General features: G+C 39.3%; 1 protein-coding gene across 3 annotated transcripts in view; it reads right to left on the bottom strand.

The window, feature by feature from the left end:
• WDR48 (WD repeat domain 48) overlaps positions 1 to 18,345 on the bottom strand; it is a 30,611-nt gene extending 12,266 nt beyond the window's left edge. The window contains exons 1-12 of one of the 3 annotated variants that reach the window (XM_058555449.1): positions 18,267 to 18,345; positions 17,109 to 17,191; positions 16,860 to 16,989; positions 16,665 to 16,778; positions 14,560 to 14,648; positions 14,047 to 14,148; positions 9,699 to 9,923; positions 7,935 to 8,009; positions 6,910 to 7,012; positions 5,981 to 6,078; positions 711 to 818; positions 285 to 381 (exon numbers count right to left, since the gene is read on the bottom strand). In XM_058555449.1, coding sequence (XP_058411432.1) covers positions 285 to 381; positions 711 to 818; positions 5,981 to 6,078; positions 6,910 to 7,012; positions 7,935 to 8,009; positions 9,699 to 9,923; positions 14,047 to 14,148; positions 14,560 to 14,648; positions 16,665 to 16,778; positions 16,860 to 16,989; positions 17,109 to 17,191; positions 18,267 to 18,324 — 1,282 coding nt within the window. In that variant the 5' untranslated portion in view covers positions 18,325 to 18,345. Of the gene's footprint in view, positions 1 to 284; positions 382 to 710; positions 819 to 5,980; positions 6,079 to 6,909; positions 7,013 to 7,934; positions 8,010 to 9,698; positions 9,924 to 14,046; positions 14,169 to 14,559; positions 14,649 to 16,664; positions 16,779 to 16,859; positions 16,990 to 17,108; positions 17,192 to 18,266 lie in introns of those variants that run through there. The other 2 variants (XM_058555452.1, XM_058555446.1) reach the window with 2 other exon arrangements.
• Positions 18,346 to 22,116: the final 3,771 nt, after the last annotated feature.

Here is a 22,116-nt window from a genome sequence, read left to right as displayed (position 1 = left end):
TCACTTTTCCTAACCTAACAGATTTCCAGAATGGTTTAAGGGTAGAGCGTGTGTTGTATATTTAATTGTCAAACTGTAGACTGTGACAAAAATCAAGACACCCAAAACATTTAAAATTGAATAGTATTTTCCATTTCCATATGAGAGAATAAACGGATTTCTTGAAAAATGATTTTAAAAACCCAAATATTGGGGGGGAAAAAAAAGATGAGCACATAGCAAAAACAGCACAGATCCACCTTCTCTTTTGGAAGGAGGAGGGAAGAAAGGATACTTCAACTCACATTTTGGATCTGACCCATCAGGGCTGCTGAAGCCAGCATCTTTTGCAGAAACCCAAGCAGCAAAACAGTCACTCTCATCCAAAGTAATAGTCAACATCTGTCAGAAGAAAAAAATTGTCAGTGGCATTCCATTTGAACACATTCTCCAAATAAGTCTCTAAACCCTTATTTATTTGTTCTATTTGACTAAAGTGCTAAGCCACAGATTCAGAACCAAAATGTGTTGCATGTGATTCAATGTAACTACAGCTTAATTTACTGGAATACCAAAAGGCATTTAAACTGCATTTTGCAAGAATTAAAATGAAAATTTTTTTCCTTTCACACTTAAAAACATAGGACTTTGTAACTAATAATGCTTAATTTTGAGCTATATTAGAAATTTTCAACTATCTCAAATTACACAAATATCAATTGCTAACTTACCCCTGTTTTTAAGTCTACTGAGAACCAATTTGGCACATATACCATCTTAAATCTTTTCTTAATTTCATCTTCAAAGTCCACTTTGCCCAGATCTTCAACTTTACACGCCTATACATCAAAAAGAAAGTATGATAATTAATAATATTAAGTGGTAAATTGATTTGATTCTGACTTAGCTATTTAAAATTTTATCCATTTTCACATTTGACTAAATGAAACGGAGTCTAAAATACATTTCAAAAAGAATGTGGTCAAATATTTTTACCTTAAAGCATTTACCTTTAAATAACTATCTGCTATTAAAAGTTTAAATTAAAAAAATCACAAAATATTCTTTTTTTGGAAACTATAATTTAATTTTGCTGATATTGATATAACATACCACCACATTTATCTGGAAGCAATGTCAAACGAAGCAAAAATAATCTTCAAGGAACAAATAACAGTTACTAAGCACTTTAAGAGAACTGTGAAGCTACCTTCAGACAACAGCTGTAACAGGCAGCAATTTTGTGTTTCACTTTCTTGACCATTATAATCCTTCCTTATTCTCATTCTCTAAATATGTGTGCTCCCCAAAAGTATGTCCTGAACTTCCGCTGGTGCCATGCAGCATGTCCAATTATAGCTCATCTCAATCCTGAACCACATCACAGAATGTTCCATCCACCCCCTCATCCTAACAGCAACACTCTTTCCTGAGGGTCCCACTTCATCAGTCATCTTCTCAAAGGGTGATTCTGCTTCTTCTCCCACATCCCATAGCTCCCTAATGGCAATATAGAGACCTTTATTCCATCATCTCCACGTAAAAACTCCTATTCCTTTGAGGCCCGTGTCATTTAGCTGCAGTAAACTGTACTTTTTTCCTCACTGCCATCTAGCAACCTCTGTGGTCACTCTCCCTCATTCACTGGAGACTTGAGCCCTGGCTCAGTGTCTTGCAGTCCATCTTGAGCTTCTGCTTTCATCTGGGACAATATCAACATCCACATAGACAACACACAGGACATGATGGCCTCTCAAATCCTTGACAATATTCCTAGTATAAACGTACAGTCTCCAACCTCAACTGGATCATTAATGCTAACTGGGATTTCTTCTGTTTCCAAAGTCAGTTCTCCACAACATCTTTGTCAAATATTTACTCTCCTCATATTTTTGACCTTAACACCTCCTCCTTCACTACCCTCAGCACATGAGTCTGACCTCTTCTCAAAAAAAGAAGTCTTGACAAAATCCCCTTACTTTCTGCTACCATTCTTCCCGGTGCAACAAAAAAGGTGTCCCTTCTTGCTGCGCTCTGGATCCCCTCACTTCTCATTTCTTGGGGACCTTGTACCATCATCTAGCCTTTCATGTCTCTACTTGCTTTGCCCCATGAGCAACGAACCATGCTCAATTTTTTCCCATCTCAAAAATACACAAACACCAAAACAAAAACCTTCCCTTTCATCCCTAAATCCTCTCCAGCTACGGCCTCTTCTTGCCCACCTCACCAAAGCCAAATTTCATCAAAGATGGTCTCCACTCAAATTCTCTGTCTCTTCACCTCCCAATCACTACTCAACTCACTCTATCTTGCTTTTGCCCTTAGGACTCCCTAGAAACTGTTCTCCCCAGACACCATCCTCTTTATTGGTTAAATCCATGTGCACACTGTATTCCATACCTTACATGAACTCTCAGCAGGGCAGTGCTGCTAACCACAAGCTCCTTTCTGAAAATGCTTAATTAGTTCTTGAGCTGTCATCAGCTCTTGGTTTTCTTACCCTTTTTTATTATACACCTTTGTGGCTTCCTCTTTTTCTTTTTCTTTCTGTTTTTTTTTGTGAGGGAAATCAGCCCTGAGCTAACATCCGTGCCAATCCTCCTCTTTTTGCTGAGGAAGACCGGCTCTCAGCTAACATCTATTGCCAATCCTCCTCCTTTTTTTTCTTCCCCAAAGCCCCAGTAGATAGTTGTATGTCATAGTTGCACATCCTTCTAGTTGCTGTCTGTGGGATGCGGCCTCAGCATGGCCGGAGAAGCGGTGCGTCGGTGAGCACCCGGGATCCGAACCCGGGCCGCCAGTAGCGGAGCGTGCGCACTGAACCGCTAAGCCACCGGGCCGGCCCGGCTTCCTCTTTCTCTAACAGTTCCTGAAAGAGTGATGACTTGGTTTCTTTTCTTTTCAGTATAGATGTATCCCTTGGAAACTTTGACACTTCCCATGGCTTCAACTGTAATCCATGAGCTGATGACTGCACAACCTATTTCTCTAGTCCAGTTCTTTCATCTGTGCAATAGGTTGTACAGCTGTCTGCCCAGCAGACACCTCCACCAAGATACCCCATATAAACTCAAATTCGTTGTCTTTCTCAGCATGTCCCTTTCCCCTAACAACGCATTTTTCCTCTTACGTCCCCTATATCACTTTCACTCACCAAACTATCTAACCCAGAAATCTAGGGTTCATCTCTGCTCCTTCCTTTCCTTCATACTCCCTTTCATTCAAGCATCACTCTTACCCACAGGCCTAAATATCTAATCATTCTATTTGTTTTCATTCCACTTGTTCCCACACTACTCCAGATAAATATCTGATGATGCTATTTCACCTGTATTAGTGCAATAGTCTCCTATTATGTGCCAGCAACTATGATAAATATTTCTTGAACATCTCCTTAACATCACCAAGAAATAGTTACCACCCACATTTTAGGAATAAAGACAGAGGTTTAGAGAGGTTCAGCATATTCTAGACATCACTTGGTTAACAGCTGGCAAAGTTAAGATTAGAATGTAGCTCTATTCAACTCTGAGCCTATGTTCTTAAGTGCTCCTGACTTTCCCACCTCCACTTAATGTCATGCCCTTTATACTCGATCACTTGATCTTGAAACTTCAAGATCTAGTGTCTGGATATGAGAAGCTGCTAGGGACACAAAAATGCCAATTATGGTGCATGCCAGCTCAGTGTCCCATCTATGCAGAACTAACTCCCATTCAGAGAACAGGACTTTATTAAGGCTTCAGCTAATTAGACCAAGAATGGACATCAGGGGCCGACCTGGTGGCATAGCAGTTAAGTCCGCGCACTCTGCTTTGGCGGTCCATGGTTCACTGCTTCGGATCCTGGGCGCAGATCTAAGCACCGCTTATCAAGCCATGCTGAGGCTGCATCCCACATAGAGCAACTAGAAGGATGTACAACTATGACATACTATGTCTTATGTACAACTATCTACTGGGGCTTTGGGGAGAAAAAAGGAGCAAGATTGGCAACAGATGTTAGCTCAGGGCCAATCTTCCTCAAAAAAAAAAAAAGAGAGAGAGAGGAGACATGAGACTCATAGGCAGAAAATCAGTAAGTCAACCCTCAAAGAGTAGCCAGCCTGATTAGACTTTATTAGATATTCTGGAGAGCATCAAGTGCTGGGAAGCATAAGGTGAAGCTGAGCCACAGAGCAGAGCTAGGGCCACATCAGCAGTGGAGTACCCAAGTTACTGCTGATGAGGTCCTTAGGGCTGCTCTGGATCCTCCCCATCTCCACGAAACCCTTTTCTGAAATAAACGTTGTGTTTCTAGTCCCCTGATAAGCATATCTCTATTGAAAAGAAAAATCAATCAGACTTTTGGAGCCTCCTGTAATTAAATTTTCCACTCAACTAAGGCCTCTTGTTCTGAAGCCACACTCACCAAGCAACTGTTTTGTAATGTGACTTCCCACACAGCTGCCCCACAGGGAGGGAAAAGTGTTAGGCCAAGATTTCTATTCAGAGACCGTCTCTTTTTCCCAGAAAAGAAACTTGTTTATCCTATTCTTTAGATCCAGAAGTTAACTTAAGTGAATCTCTGTTCCTTATAACCAGGAACCTAACAGAAACACCAGATCTTTTCAATTCTCCCTTTATAATATACCCAACATCTGTCTCTTCCATTAGATCTCCAAATCATTATTCTTAAGTCAACTGTCTTACAGCTTCTTTCTCATTACACATACTACTACTGCTCTGAACATGGGATTTTCCTGCTCTAAAACCATCTAAGATCAAGATTCTTTAGGGAGTACCAAAGAAAGGCCAACTCTGGGGCCTGCAATTCAAGACTCTTCGGGAAATGACTTGACTCTCATCTTTCACTCTTACACCCCTACTCCTCCCTTATACTCACTCTAGTCTCCAATTACACAAAACTGCTCACCTTGCCCTGAATAGTATGTACCTTCACTTTTCTGTGCCTGTGTCACTCATTGCCTCTTCCTAAAATGCCCCTCCCACTATTCATCTGCTGGAATCCTGTAAGCCCCTGTTCAAATGATTTCTCCACCATGAAGCTCTCCTGACTTCTCCAGTTGTAAGTAATTGCCCTTGACCATAGCTATCCTGTGATCTGTTTATTCTTTACCTATAAGGCTTTCACATTCCCCCACTCTTGTCCCTCCTCCCAGAAGGGATCATGGTACAGACTTTTCTGTCACTATGACCCTCAACCCAGTCCTTTGCACGTAATATTCATTCAAATATACCAATAACACTAAGAAGGAACATTTGTCAGAACTCTAAAAGCAACTTTTCAGTCTGCCTATAAATTCTTCAGTACTATTTAGAATGTGGTTGAACAACTTAATACATCTCAACTATCCCAGAGGGAGTCACTGCAACATGACCCAGAGTTGTAACCGATGCTCACAGAGATGGCTGTAAATCCTAAGAAAAGGCCAAACTTATTTCATACACTCCAGTGGTTCTCAACCTAGGGTGATTTTTGCATCCTTCTTCCTCCACCTAAACATTTGGCATGTCTGGAGACATTTTTGGCTGTCCCAACTGAAGTGGGGTGGGTGGGGGTGGGGAGAACGTGGTTACTGGCATCTAGTGGGTAGAAGCTAGAGATGCTGCTAAACATCCTACAATGCACAGGACAGGTCCCTCTCCCCTGCTCCCCAACAAAGACTTATCTGGCCAAAAATGTCAATAGGGTCAAGAATGAGGAACACTGATGTATTTATTTTAAGGTACGGCAGCATATAACACAGTTTGTAACATACTAAACAGAGAAAATTGTTCCATTCAAATTTTAGGTGCTTAAAAAGATAAACTATGGCTTTACCTAATATTCATATAAGAAAGTATCCACCCCCAAAATAAGGTATTATTGCAATTAAGTCTTAATTTATACATTTATCTTGGTTACTTTATATATATACACACATATATATTTTACAATAAAAAATAAAAGGGATACATGATCCAATAACCTATATTTAATACAAAAAGATACTCACCTTCAATACATCCCAATATGCCACATTATTATTAGTATCTTTGGTTAATATATGTCTCTTATCATTAAGAATGTGGCACTGAATAATACTAGCACCCCCTAAAGGAAAAAAAACCCACACAATTAGCAAAACAATCTTTCTAAGTTTAAATTCACAGTACAGCAATAAACTGTTAACTGTCATGTAACAGAACATAAGTCATACTAGCACCCCCAGAAAGGAGAAGGCAAATCAGAAGACTATATAATTATATCTAAGGCAATTTAAGGCCAATCAAAGAAAAACTATCTGATTTTAATGATAGATTATGGGTTAAAAGACTCCTCATTTCAAGGGGCTACTAGTGGAAAATTGTTAAGGGCAAACAGTTTTACCCACTGGAAAATTTGGAAAAGTTCAAATGATGGCAAGAAATCTCTGAATTAGTCCCATCTCTCATTAACTTCTGCTTCTTAAATTCCTTCTCTTTTATGTCTCCTGAATGGACATTCTATTTTAAAGGTAATAGCATGGACATCTAACTACAGATGAAGGCACCACTCAATATTCTAATCTCAAACTCTGACATTAGAGTTGCCACTCCCAGATGTAATATGTAGAATTCGAGGACCAGATCTGACCTTTTGTCATTCGTGCCAAAAGACAACATTAAACTCTATATATTTTACAAAATGGCTATTGGCTTTATCAAGACCATGACTATTCTGATGCTGGGCAAAAACATTAACTCAAGAAAGCCCACTTTTTAAAGTCACTAAATAGCATGTCTTAAATGTTTTTCTTTTATTAAAAATAAACCAATAGACAGTCTTTTGTTGACATTCAGAATTACATTTAAAGGAAGGTCATTCCCTTTATTTTTGTCAATCACTTAGTAACTATAATTAACCTCAACAAAAGATAGGATACCTTTCAATTTCCTTACTCACCTTTAATAACCTGGTCAGGTTGTGTACAAAGGGGTGTTATAGGATTTGTACAGTCATTGTCATAATCTCCAGAGGCTCTAAAATTATGAATTCCCTTCAATGTCTAAAGGAACAAAATTCATTATTTAATCATTTTATGCTTTATAAGCTTTGCCAATCTGTTAAAAGTGGCAAGAAAAACAAAGAACAAACAGACGAGAAAAACCCAACAATAATAACATCAACCAAAAATTACTTAATCACAAAGTACAATTATCTACCACGATTAAAAACAAAACAAAACAAAAATTAAGAAGGGGATATTGTCTTTTTGGAGAGAACACTAGGCACTCCTGCAGGTAAAGCTATGTTGCTCTCAAATTGTCACAATGAAATTTAGACAAGATATATAACATTTTTTACAAGTATAGAGAAAGACTACTTGACCTGCATATAAACAGGAATAAACACAATCACTTTTGTTTTATTATTCACAAATAGTCTGGTAAGTAAGAAAATTTAAATCTTCTTTAATTAAGATTTAAGATTAATAGTACTTTTGATGACTTCTCTCTGCTTATCCTCCATTTCTATCCCTGTTCTTCATGCTATGAAGAAAAAGGAAATGAATTCCAAAGCACAATTTTCTGCTTTCTCTGGTTTAGAAAAACAGAATCCTGACGAGTTTCTCCTGCTGTGTTGGTCCCTGGGCTGCCTATTTTCAAATGCAGCTTCATGAGGTCAGAAGCTGTACTAATATTTACTGGTTTTATCAGGCAACAGTGCCTATTCTAAGCACATCAAATGCATATCTCGGCTCCTGACAAAGAAGTAGAAGCCAGAAGCTTCATTTTGACTATCACCTTAATTTTAGTAAAATCCTAGGATCACATTTGCATTCATAGCGGCTTCCAGATTATTGCCACTGTCCAAAAGCATGCTGAGAGTCAGGTTCATAGCGAACATTTGCTCCTGGTATCTGGCAGGTCTCTGATAACAAACCACACATTTATAAACCTTTGCCAGGTAAACAGTGGCTCACTTACCCATTTATTTACTGTAGACTTAGTTGTTGCAACCCAGATTGCAGGAGGGGGATCAGCTGATCTATCAAGCTCCATCTGAAAATAAAGCCCAAAAATATTGCTTTATGGAATGTCGACTCTTCTGAACTGCCAGGACCAGCTACACATTATTAAATATCAACTCCTTCATTCAACATTTGTGTGTTGATTATATCAGGCACGTGTTAAAAGCTAGGGATACACAGAAGAATGAGGGAGTCTCTTTGCTAAAGGAATACACGCTCTATAAAAGTGTAATACAGGTAACTTCTCATCAAAAACAGTGACAAAGTTTTAAGTGTTAATTTAAGGAATCTAAATGGGTACATTCAAAAGGATGACTTACCATAAATTTTTTTTTCGCTACTCTTTTGTTTTCATGTTTTTTCTCAATAACAAGGAAATACCTTTCTTTTTTCTTTGAAAGTGGTTGCAGCAAAAAAACATTCTAACAACATAGCAAAAGTGAAAAGTATCCATGTAATTCAGGGCCCTCGCCTAAGGACAGCACATTTGTGAACAGTTTACTGTGCGTCCTCTGTATTTTTAAAATACTACACATATAAAAACAGACGTATACCCATGTATATATTATGCAAATGCAATCACTCTTCATTCGTCCACCATTCTTCCTGTACCAGGAAATTGCAGGTTTGGAGTCGTGGGGACAGGGCTGGACTAGCAAGCAGGAATCCTCTTCAGTTCAAAGTGATGTTCCTTATAACACACCGTTATGTCTGCACTAAGTTCTTTTCATCTTTTTCTCCACAGCGAAGAGATCCTGGCAGCTGCAGGACTCACAATGCAGAATGTTTCTCCTCCATGCTTGTCTTTCCCCATCAGCCTGCTTCCTGCACACATTCTGTGTCTATATTTCAGTCTCAACACTTTTGCTTCTCTAAAGGATTATTGGTTTTGTTCATTAGGGTGTGCCATCTATTTTAAAGAACTATACTCGGCCAGTTTTGCGGGAGCTCTTAGACCACAGGCATCCTCTCAACTGTCTCATTGGACCTCTATTCCCCTTTGCAGCCCCTCCTCCTATCCCATGGTCTGGGTCAGATGGCACTTAGATTCGTAGATGATGAGTATTTGCAGTTCTGTTTCTTGCTTTCCTCGTTGTTTTCAGATGATTTCTGAGAAGAGGGGGTAGTGCTGTCTTTATGCCTCCATTTTAAATCTGGAAATTTCCTCACTGTTGTTTTAACATGCAAGTCTATGATTATTAGTGAGGCTGAACATTTTGTCATATAATAACTGGACATTTTTTAGTCTAGGCTTCACTTTTAGCAGGTGTCAATATGGATGGCCCCTCAAGTGTCCTTTTATCCACATACCAGATCCTGATTGTTGGCACTGTTTTGAGGAAGTAATGGTTTGGAGTATGAACCAGCTCGTGCCCTCTTCTTCAGGAGCACTCTTCCACACCCTCCCTCTTGAGGCAATGTATACATTTCTGCTTTGCTGTCTGCTCACAGATACCTGAACTCCTCATATTCCTCCTCTGAGGACAGGTTAGAAAAGCCAGGAGCAATATGGGGCAATCTCACTAGAATTTGCCAGTGGGAAAGCCATGGGTCCCTAATGTACCCCAAAAGTCACAATTTCTTCTACAGGTGACTAACAAAAATGTTAAAATATCTTTTTTTACAACCCCACAGTTGATTCACGTTTTAATATAGATCTTGCTGTATTTGGCTAGCACATGTAAATATCTTAATTATAAAACTAAAATATATGACACACCTTGAGAACTGGTGCTTTTTCTTCACAAATGAGCACCCGAATGTCAGGGTTTCTTAGATCTGTACAATAAATCTTCCTGTCCCTTCCTCCGGAATAGACGTGGGTGAAGGCATCATTGACTTGCAGAGCCCAAACACCTTCATCATGGACTCGGTATGTGGCTATACATCTCTGCTGGCCAAGAGACCAAAGGCGAATTGTCCCATCAGAACTGCCAGAAAGGCACTGGGAACAAAGAAAGTTAAAGTTAGAAACTTGTCACAAAGTTCTTGCTTTCCTGTGATTTGCACTTGGCTTCTCTCCTGACTCCACACTGTCAAACAGTCACCTCTAACAACCAGTATTTCTGCCTCTCATAAGGACTTCTGACATGCATGCACCACAGGCTGAAATGACCAAAGGTAACGGTACATGCTTAAGCAGGGGAAAACTCTGAGCAAAACTGCCTTTGTCTTCTCTACCTGGGCACCTGCAACATCAGCAGGTGTTCTAATAATTTCAACTTATTAGAAATGTAAATTTCTGAGTCCCATTCCAGACCTAATGAGGCATAAACCCTGGTGGGGCCTCGCAATCTTTGTTTTGACAGCCTCTCCAGGTCATTCTGGTATGCTAAGTTTGACAAGCACTATACTAGGCTATCAAGCCTTTTGGAGCCCTGGGTCACACCTCTGTCTCGTTCTTTCCCTCATGGCTCTGGATTCCTGATAGCCTGCCAGGTCTCTTGGATTCTACTGACAGGAATCACAATCAAAATCTAGTCCCAGGCTTAACACTCACTCTCTGTGACCTTGAATACTTCCCATATGGGCCTCAAGTTCAAGATCTATTCATATAAAATGTGGGCCCTCAGCATTCAGAGTTAACATTAGCAACTCTGACAATTTCTAAAGGCTCAGGAGCGTCAACTACATGGAAGTTGTTGGCACACAAATTAGGGCTGAGCACACTGTGAGTCTGACAAAAACCAGCTGAATCAGCCACCCCACATTTGCATTCAGCATGCCTGGTGTTCTCTACCAGTTACTGTGGTGACTTACAGAAAAGGATAAAAACTTGTTTCTTTGGGGGAAAAAATGACCCCAAGGAGAAAGCAACTGCTGGTGCTGGTATATGAAATTAAGTAGGCAAAGAGCCTCAAAGAAGAGAAGATAGTTGTGGGCTTGGAGATTCGGAAAGTGTGTGAACATATAAGGCCTTCAGCAACATTAAGGATTTACTAGCATGCCTGCGACTTGAAGGGGCCTTTAGAACTCTGGACATGTTTAATTAAATGAACACACTATGAGACTCCCCCAGAAGCTGCCAGGAGCATCTGTGTTTTAATCACCTATTCCAACTAATTCATAAGGGAACCAAGAGACTAACCAATAAAGAAGCTCAGGAGGAAGATTATAAGCAGACCTTCAACATGTGTGTGGAAGAACTGTGGCAGTCTGGTGGGGAGAGGGCAAGCAGGGATTCCCCATTCCAGGAAGAGATGCTACCCTAAGGGGGCAAAGTTGTTAGCAAAGCTTTGATCACTCAGATTCTAGACCATGTATCCACAGGGAGTAAGGTCTGGCAACCTGACAATAAGGAAGGCGAAGATGATGGGCTGAAAGTCCTCATAGCCTGGGCAACTTGCAACAGGAAGAGAGAAGTCCCAGACCCAGAGTGCACAGCTGAAAGCAGGTGAGGAAACAGAGGTTTATCAACCCTGATATAGAACACAAAATAATCTTTGATGGTAGTCAATATTGTACGACTGCTAAAAAGCAGGCCCCCAAATAGCAGCAATCACTCTCAAAGTACAATGTTGGCAAAGTTCTTTGCAGTGTTTGGTAATATGGTTGAGGGGTATGCCTATTTTACAGGAATTCTAGTGTCTGATATCTTGTAGGAGCTAGAAGAGTCATCAAAACATTTCCCCCTCCCTTCCACTGGATAAACATGAAGACCCCCTCATTACGAGGTGACTCCTGGGACTAGGGCAGGAGGCCCCAAATGGTTCTGCTAAATTAGACTTAGGAACATAGATTCTATAGCCCTGATCAGGTGCTACGTGTTTTTGCCAATAGATATGAGAGGTGCCAGTGTATTGGGACCAGGCTGCTGTTGACCAACACAAGTGTTTCTGGGATGGTCACTCATACACAATTTCAACTGCAATAGAGAACAGTCTAGTGGGCAAGGTAAGTCAGGGGCAAGGAGTGGCCTAATGCTCAGAGACCCCTGGACCCGTAAGCTAGATTCCGCATGACTTGTATTACCAGGAAAACCCTGTGAGTGACACATAAGGTCATGACTGACTCAAACCAACATGGCAGGTTGTCCCAGCTCCTCAAGCAACTGCCTGAGCAAGTACAAGGAATGAAAAGTCAGGTGGTTTGGCCCAGTAAGGTTAGCACAAATCAAAACAACTGCAAAGGTGACAGACCTCAAATAGTAAGACGTGCTAAATAAGGATCCTACTCTGTAACAAAGGAAGTGAGGCAATAGGCTGACATTCATGGGATTCACTGGCCTGTTATACATATCTTACCACAAGTCCCTGACTTACAATGCCACCAGAGACCCTACATTAGAAGTTTGCAGGACAACTCTGCAGGATGCAATATATACTCTGGTCCAGTAACTGGTAACTATCTCTTTCATATTGCAAGAGTTTGAGAATCAGTAAGTAAAGGTTCTTTTTTCCTCCTCTTTTTTCCAAATGAGTAGTTATTATAGTTGTTTTGTTGATCAGTTCCCTAATGTAAATACACTGTGCTGTTGGTGGTTAAATTTACATTTAGTCTATAGTTGCCAATAAGGAAAATGGATGGAGGGAGAACTAGAGGAGGAATGAGATCTACTTAATTACACACTATAAGGCTGACAGGCAGCTTTTAAAGTTGCGCTACATCATTGCCTCTGCTTACAGTAAGTGTAGCTGACTTCAGGTGAAATGCATTTGTAACTACATGTGCTATTTAAATCATCTTAGGTAAAAGCACATTTAGAATTGTATATATAGGAATACATAAACAAGGCATGGAATGTAGTAGACAGGGGGAGCTTTAGAAAGTCTTCCAGGCCCATAGCCTCCTTCTGGAAACCAACCAGTCGAGACCCCCTACTTAAGGGCAGGCCCATGGAGACCATATGATCCAGGCCACTCCTGGATAAAGCTAACAGAACAAGGCACGGGCGACCATCTCATGTGCAGCCTTGTAGCTACACTGCAAAACTGAGGAGCTGACTACACTGGCCTCTCAGACTCACACGAAAGTGGGGCTGCAAAGGAACTCAAGAGCTCTAGAAAATGCCATGGCTTACAGAAAAGAATATACTTATTACTTCTAATCTTCTCACCAACTATACAAACTAAATATTATGATTCTCACTTTGCAGATGAGCAAACTAAGAACTAGAGAAGTCCACACAGTATATTAACATCGAGATCCTTCCACATCTCCAAAGACCTCTATGGGCATCTTCAAGCCTCTCTTCACTTGGTTCTGAAAAATGATTTCCTTCCTTTGGCTAGTTTTTTAAGCCTTCTTTACCTCTGGAGACAAAGGTTTCTCTAATTCATATGCGAGGCAATTTCCACGAGAGTAACAGACTGATGGTGTTTCTCATCTCATCATCTTCCTACACTCCCTTTTCCAATCTCATCACAATCAATTCCAATTAGCTCTGAACTTATCCCTGCCCTCTGAAAAAATGGCTGGGGAAGGCAGGGGTATGTGGTAGAGGTATGTCTTAATACAAAACGGTGCTCAGTTTTTGTTTTTTATTATCTACATTGATGAAAAATCATTTTTCCACTGCTACAGCACAAATAGAACTGTGATTTATAATTCACAAATTATATAGCCAACAGAGTACTGGTACTTGCTCAAACATTACCAGAATGTTTTTCTTTAAAATGTTGACTCTCAGTACTATGTTAGATAACTAACCTTATAGACTGTATCTACATAGTCAACTGGTAAGATCTGCCCTGAAGTCAGACCCACTGAGGAAATTTTTCACTGAATACACTGGCAGAAAGCATTCAATACCAAAGCTTCCGTCTGCTTTATACAAGGTAATATTTTAGCCTATACTTACAACTGCACATACTTACCTGCATTAAAATTATTCTGAGGAAATTCCTTATTTAGTCTTTACTTAAAAGTGATTCAAACAGAATAATTAAAAAATGTGGATTATTATATGTGCAATTGAGTATTTTAAAGATTTAAAATTAGACAAGTTTATAATATGTGTGGCTTTTGGTTCAAATCAACTTATGCAACAGTATACAAAGAGGGGAAATTTCTGCTGTATGAAATTTTTGACAAAGTCATTAGGTAAACGTCCAAATGAAACCGCGTACCTGTGTGCCATCTCTGTTCAACAGCAATGCTTTTACATTATCTGTGTGCCCTTTAAGCTTCATTAGTTTTGCACATGTTCTTGGATCCCACACCCTTAAAACCTGTGAATTTTAACAAAATATTACACAAACTGAGTATACACAACATAAAATTTAAGTAATAGATGACCTTTACAAGTCAAATGACAACCATTAAATTCTGAGAAGGAAATGCTGCTTCTGTCCACGGACTCTGCCTAAGGCCGCCAATCTTTTCAAATATGAGGAGGGCTTTCTAATGTCAAAAAATGCACAGGCCTCCCCCAGCCCATCCACCCCATCCCGCCACTCCCATTACCACACACATGACAGTAATTATATAGTTATACTCTTTTATTTGTTCAAATAAAACCTTTCTCTTAGCATCCACCAGGCAAAACCACTGTCTATATATATTTAGTAATTACACAAATCAAATGATTTTGGTTTCTTTGTTTTTTAGCCTTAAAATATACCCTTTAAGTTCCCCCTTACCTTCTCAGTGGACCCTGATACAATGATTGTTCCCAGTTGATTCATTGCCAGGCTATAAATGGAATCTTTGTTCCCACTTAAAGAAGAAGCTATTAAGGATAAATGGAACTAAATGTTAACAAAATTATCAGCTGTTTAGTAGCTAGTCAGCAAAAATTACAAGTTTAATAATTTGACTCAGAAAATCTTATCTTTATGAGTGCTCTAAGAAAAAGGAATCTACCTATAATGGAGATAATTCTAAATAATATTGTTAACAAAATTGACCTCTTTTCTGGATTTGAGTATACACAAGTACCCAACAAACATTTGCTACATTGAACTGCACTGCCATTTAAAAATGATCCACATAAGTAATCTATTTTCAGAGATATACATGTGCCAATAAATATGAAAAATACGTCCAAACTCGCTATTTTCAAGGAAACATAAATCAAAACAAAAATACTATTTTCATGTAACACATCAGATAAAAAACAAGGTAAAAGTTAATACTCAAAAAATACAGTAAAATGGCACTCTCATACATTACTTGTGGGAGGATAATTTGATACAACTCTTCCGGAAGGAAATTAGGCAACGTGTGGCAAGAATCATGTTCATTCCCTTTTTTTTTTTTTTGTGAGGAAGATTAGCCCTGAGCTAACATCTGACGCCAATCCTCCTCTTTTTGCTGAGGAAGATTGGCCCTGGGCTAACATCCATGCCCATCTTCCTCTACTTCATATGGGACACCGCCACAGCATGGCTTGACAAGCAGTGCGTCGGTGCATGCCCGAGATCCAAACCTGCGAACCCCAGGCTGCCACAACGGAGCATGCGCACTTAACCGCTGCACCACCAAGTCGGCCCCTCATGCCCTTTGATTTAGAACTCAGTATCACTGAAGTGGAAAAAGTTGCATATAAAACTATCTATATAGTATGATCCAAATTTTACAATAAAGAATAAATATAAACAAAGATACTGAGAAGTTATGAGTAAAGGAATTAAAACGTCAAATATTTAGAAAAGTAACTGCTTGTAGTAAGCGCTCAATAAATGTTAGCTATTAGTATTATTTCTATAGTCATAAAAAAACTTATGTGATATTCTCTCTAAACAATTCTAAGCAAGACATATCTGTTGCAGAATCTATAGCCACTAAGCCTGGTCTCTGACCTTGTGAAGGTCCTGCTTTTTTTGCTTTGTTCCCTTTTGTTAGTGTCTCTTTGAGGCAGGTCTTACACCTAGAGAGAGCTATGTGATGTATCATGATAGCTCCCAGCAGGGACCAACTGCTGAATCACTGAGACAGCATACAGGTGAAAAATCAAGGAGAACAAGGGGAGAATAGTGATTAGACCTTCACATATTTCCTGGGAAACAGGGCAAAAAATTATTCAAGAAATTATAAACACCAGTCTCCCAATTTGCCCTTCTTGGCACATACTAGGTTATATTCGAACTGTTTTACCTATGTCAATGTGAGTATTCCACAGAGTCATGACAAACTGGACCTACAATGTAGGGATCTAGAGAGTTTAGGCCCATGTCTTGAACACAGACCTTCTGGGCCAGGCTTAGCCAAAAATGTGTTCCTAAGAGTCCCTTCTGACACCTGGCCTAGAGGACTCTAGTAGGTTGGGCCACGTGTGAGACTTGTATGGATCTGATCTGGTAATCTGAGATCTCTCAGCTGATGAAGCATCCATGCTATTAACCTGCTGTGAACATCTCTGAATTGCCTCTAGAAGCACGCTAGCCCCCCTGAACTCTTCTGGAATTGCCTGGATTCTTTAAGGTTGCTCTGAAAGGGTCCCACAAAATTGGCACTGAAAACTTTTTCTTTCTTTCCTTTGGGTATTTATGTTCCATCATGGCCATTAATTCAAAGGCTCTTAATTATACTAACCCTTTTAAAAGTCAAAAACTGCCTACTTTGTCAGGTAATCACTGCCTCCATCAATAATACCTGCTGAGGATGGCTTTGGGCCAGGGAATGCTGTGAGAGGTGCAAAGCAGTAATAAGACAGACTCTCTGCCCTGCAGGAACTTAGACTTTAGCTAGCGAGGTAAGACATGCACATTAACAAAAATAACCAGGTTATTCCTGGAGAAGTTACCATTTTTAGACCACAGTGAGGAACTAACTCCTTGTTGTTTAATCAAACTTTTGGGGAACAGAACACTGTAGGTAAAAGGATTCTCAAAATACAAACCACTATCTCGATACAAATCTATCAAAGATGTTTTATAAACCATTCCTTATTTATGTCAACTTGGGTCACTTTCAAAGAAATTTTTTTCAAACATCTTACTTGTGACAGTGTTATTGGAGGCAGTCAATGCTGTTAGAGTATTCACATCCCAAAGGAATATTTGTCTGTCCAACCCAGCCGATGCGACCAGTTCTTTATCCTTGGCATATGCTAAGGCCTTTACATAATCCTATAACAGAACACACATGCTGTGATCTACCCTGTAGATCAATAAGAAAATGAGCCACATAAAGTAGTGAGATCCTAATATTGCACTAAAGACACCGAAAATTACGTAAGTTGTTTTACCTTATGTGTCCTTAATGTTGACATGCAAAATCCCTTATGTGCATTCCATACTTTTACTGTTGTGTCAGAAGAAGCAGATATTACTAGAAGAGGCAAAGAATTAACAAACCCCTTAGTAGTGTGACTTATCACCATTTTAAAGACTTATCTTAAAACAGTGTAACATTGTTTCAAACTAATGTTCAATCACATATACATACTTGAATATTTATAATATTGCTAAAATTAATTCAAACATCTGTTAATGTTCATACACACACACACACACACATATATATATCTAAAAGCTCTTTCTAGAACCTATCATATTTTGTCTCAAATATTTTTTTAAATAGGCAGGGCAAACTTTTTTAATGTTCCAGTTGAAGGTGCAACTAATCTGATTGAGAAAAATTACTCTAACAGACTGCAAAACCAAGAAACAGATCTCGTTATAATAAGAACAAAAGGGGATATTAATAAGGCTAAAAGAATAATACCTATTTTTTTAGCCTTTATTTTACTTATTTTTTATTGAGATATAATTGACATACAACATTATATTAGTGTCAGGTGTACAACATAATGATTCGATATTTGTATATATTGCAAAATGATTACCACAATAAGTCTAGTTAACATCCGTCACCATATATAGTTACAGAATTTTTTTTCTCGTGGTGAAACCCTTTATGGTCTACTCTCTTAGCAACTTTCAAATATACAATACAGTATTATTAACTATAGTCACCATGCTGTACATTACATCCCCAGGACTTACTTATTTTATAACTGGAGTTTGTACCTTTTGACTCCCTTTACCCATTTTGTCCAACCCCCACTTCCCACCTCTCGCAATCATCAGAATAATATACATTGTGTAAGTCTATTTAATACAGATGAATGCAGTCAAAACTAACCTATAGTGGTTAGGAGACAGGAAAGCAGTTACCTTAGGGCAAGGGGTAATGACTGAAGGGTGGCACAAAGGGGCTTCTGATAATCTGTTTCTTGATATGGGTGTTCACCTTGTAAAAGTGTATTGAGCTGTACTCTCAAGGCGTGTGTGCTTTTCTGTATGTATGCTATACTTCAATAAAAAGCTTACATAAAGAATGAAAAATATATTGAATTGAATTAAAAACTTCCAGAAGCCCAATAATCCAAAGAAATACTTACATGTTTTCCCATTACAACAGAGCACAATGTCATTTACCCAATCAGTATGGTGTTCCATAGATGCTATATACGGATCTTGCTGAAATTAACAGAGAAATCAAAAGGATGTCATTAGTTTATATTAGAGGATGAAATATATTAAAAATTATAGATATGTCTAGATTCTTCAATTAATGTGACACATCGCTGTAACGTTTTAAAATTGACAACTGAATTCAGAGTAGAATTTCATCAAACAGTTGAGGCTTCCAGATAACAGATATATAAATAGAAGTTTTGTTTCAGCACAGTTTTATTACTGATGACAGCCTAGGTTTCCAGGGCAAATGCTTAATTTTTATGCCTTGAGTTAGAGAAAGCAACAAGATCTGGGCTAGGCACCATGTGTGACACAAAAGTGCTATATGAAGGGGTTTACTGGAAAGGATGGGACATCTGCAGGCTGGGGGGATTTGAATCAGTACTGGTGAAGGCTCACAGCAGATGGCAGGGGCAGAAATGAGAGTGGTGAGGAGACTACCCTGACTGCAGAAGGAGATGAACACTGATTTTAGCTTGCTACTGCTGTTTTTACCTTCTGAACTAAATGTTTTGCTCATGATATCCACAGTCCTTCAGAGAAGAAATGGAAGCCAAAGGCTAAAGAAGTACTACCTGTGTCACCATTTCAATTCAGTAACTTGAGACTCTTCCCTTTCTCTCACTTGACTTAATTACCAGGAGAGGCCTTTTAAAGAAGAGTATTTAGTTACATCCTACACCTAAGACAGGCAAGTTCAAGACACTTCATGGGCAAAGAGAACAGCTCTCTATAAGTCTATTTGAGAAATGATGCAATTTAATCTTGTCATAAAATGAAGAGAAGAAAAAAGATGTTTGAGGGCAGGATAGGCAGATTTCCAGATCCTTCCAGGTTAGTTCTTAAAGAGTATTTTCCTTCATTTGTTTGAAATACTGTAAATTCCCAGAAAGGTGACATTCCAATTCAAATATAAGTTCCAAAAAGCATTTCAAAGCCACAGTTTTCTTACTTTCCATGTTTTTTGATATTGGGCCACCACTGTTTACTGGTTATAGAATCCAAAGCCCACTGGACCAAAGTCCATTTAAAGAAACATCATCCAGCAACTGTGCAAAGTAGTGGTTCTTTTTTGGACGAAATATCAGACTTGTAGAGCTTGGTAAAAACACAAAGACTTTTTTTTTTTTTTTTTTGTGAGGAAGATCAGCCCTGAGCTAACATCCATGCTAATCCTCCTCTTTTTGCTGAGGAAGACCGGCTCTCAGCTAACATCTATTGCCAATCCTCCTCCTTTTTTTCCCCAAAGCCCCAGCAGATAGTTGTATGTCATAGCTGTACATCCTGCTACTTGCTGTATGTGGGACATGGCCTCAGCATGGCCGGAGAAGTGGTGCACCGGTGCACGCCCAGGATCCGAACCCGGGCCGCCAGTAGCGGAGCGTGTGCACTAAGCCATGGGGCGGGCCCAAGACACAGACTTTTAAACAAACTCCAAGGTCTAGCACCAGGGTTTTGAAGTTAGATTGGGCTCTAATTCTCTGTCACTTACTAGCTAATTAACCATGGATTTTTCTGAGTCTGTTTTCCCACCTATGAAAATGGATCATAACAGTTACCTTAAAGGATTATTGTGAGAATTAAGACCATATTGAATATGAAAGTGCTGAGTGTCCAATACATGGGTAGGAGCTCAATAAATGCTCCTTTTCCTTCCCTGAATCTTCCTTTCTATGCCATTCACAATACAGGCATTCAAACAAATACACAAAGAGTTCCTTTCCATTTGACTGGGGACTTATCTTTACATATATTTAAATTCTGTTTCCTATTTAAGAAAGCAGACTTTCAATTCCTGAAGAAGGGGGGAGCATATTGTCTTCAGATTTTTATACCAATCTTAATAATATATTATCTAATAAGGCCCTATGGGTTTTGTGGGCAGCCTAATCACTTTTTTTTTTTTTTTTAAAGATTTTATTTTTTTATTTATTTTTCCCCCAAAGCCCCAGTAGATAGTTGTCTGTCACAGCTGCACATCCTTCTAGTTGCTGTATGTGGGACGCGGCCTCAGCATGGCCAGAGGAGCGGTGTGTCGGTGCGCACCTGGGATCCGAACCCGGGCCGCCGGCAGCGGAGTGCGCACACTTAACCACTAAGCCACGGGGCCGGCCCTAAATGAAGAAATCAAATATTTGTTCAAGATTAATTATAAATGTAAAAGCATATTCAACCTTTTTTTTAGTAGCACTGAAAAAGGTTGCCAAGAAGCTTTTCGGGAACCTATTTAAAGCAGAAAAATAAATTGTTGAAAGTAATCCCCCTACCAGACACATCTCTGTGCTCCTTTGTAGCAGAGACACAAAACCTTATCACAAACCTTGTTTATGGAGTCCCTGCCACAGCTAAAACGCTTCTAAAACTCCCCTAGGGGTGTTTTTCTCAAAGGCTTACAGAATTCTGATTGCAACGTCTTTATAGAGTGTACCAAATAATTCAGTTCTCAAAGAGATTATATCTGAAACTGTGAAAGGTGTCATGTTCGATAGACCAAAATTTACTGAGTATAGATTTAAAATGTCAACTCAATCCCTGCGTTACCTTGTGCTGATTGACACTCCATATTCTTATGATGGAGTCTCGACCGGCCCGTGAAGAGTCTATTTAGTGCTGGATCCAGCTGCAGGGCATTGACTCCATTTCGATTGTACTTTTCCACTTCATCTCGAATAACATAGGAAACCTGATAAAAATGTCAAGATTTGCTTTTTATGAAGCTAACAAACACGCAATAATAAAATGTAGCCTACTAGTGGCCAATCTGGAATTTAAAATCCCACATTTTCCAACATAAAACTTATTTTTCAATCCAATAAAAATTTTACTTTATGGAGACTGAAGGGCTGAGAAGAGAAGAATGACATTAATGATGGCCTCACCCAAGCAAATTTGATGCTAAACTACTACAACTGCTTCCTAACTGGACTCCTCTCCCACTCTTGTCTGTCTTGAATCCGTTTTCCACAAAGCAGCTGGAGTAATCTTTTAAAAGTATAAACTGGAGTATGTCTGACCCCTGCTCAAAAATCACTCTGGTTGCCTACTCTACTAGACTCATGATTTGATCTGAATTCCTTAACATGGCCTCAAACAGTGCCTCATTCGCCTCACCTGCCACTCATCTTTGCTCACTCTGCTCACTGGGCCTCCAGACCATCACACATGCCGGTCCCTTATGTTTGGAAGCTCTTCCTCCCACTCTGTCTGGCTAATTCCTACTGCAGTCTTTAGATTTTTGCAGACCTCAAAAAGGCCTTCTCTGACCTGCCAAGCAAAATGAGGTTTTGAGTTCCTATAACACCCTAAACTTTCCCTTCAGAACACTTTCCCTTACTTTGTTACTCCTGGTAATCTCTGTCTGCTCCATGTGAAAACCCAAGAGAACCAATCAAAAGTAATTACAATTAAGAAAAAGTCAACAAGCTGGCTGGCAGCCAAAAGCAAAACTTGCCTAACTTAAGGAAATAACCAGTTAAGAATATAATGGGGGCGAGGTAACCCATTTAGAATAGCAACAAGAATAAACACCTAAAAATACATTTTGCAAGGAAGATATGCAACCGACAGGACAAAGTACATAAGAAGAAAAACCTGGATAAAGGAGACACACCATACTGTAGCACGGAAGATTCAAAATTGACAATTCTTGTCTAAATCTGTGAATTTAACCCAACTTTGGTCAGAATCCCACTGGCTTTCTTTCTAGAAGCAGACAAATGAATAGTACAATGATTTTAGGGGATGGGGGTAGAATACTAAGTCATTTTTTAA

Source organism: Diceros bicornis, chromosome 2 (assembly GCF_020826845.1).
Source record: "Diceros bicornis minor isolate mBicDic1 chromosome 2, mDicBic1.mat.cur, whole genome shotgun sequence".
Taxonomy (NCBI): Eukaryota; Metazoa; Chordata; class Mammalia; order Perissodactyla; family Rhinocerotidae; genus Diceros; species Diceros bicornis.
Note: the sequence above shows the minus strand (reverse complement) of the source record. Positions and strands in the feature narration are given on the sequence as shown.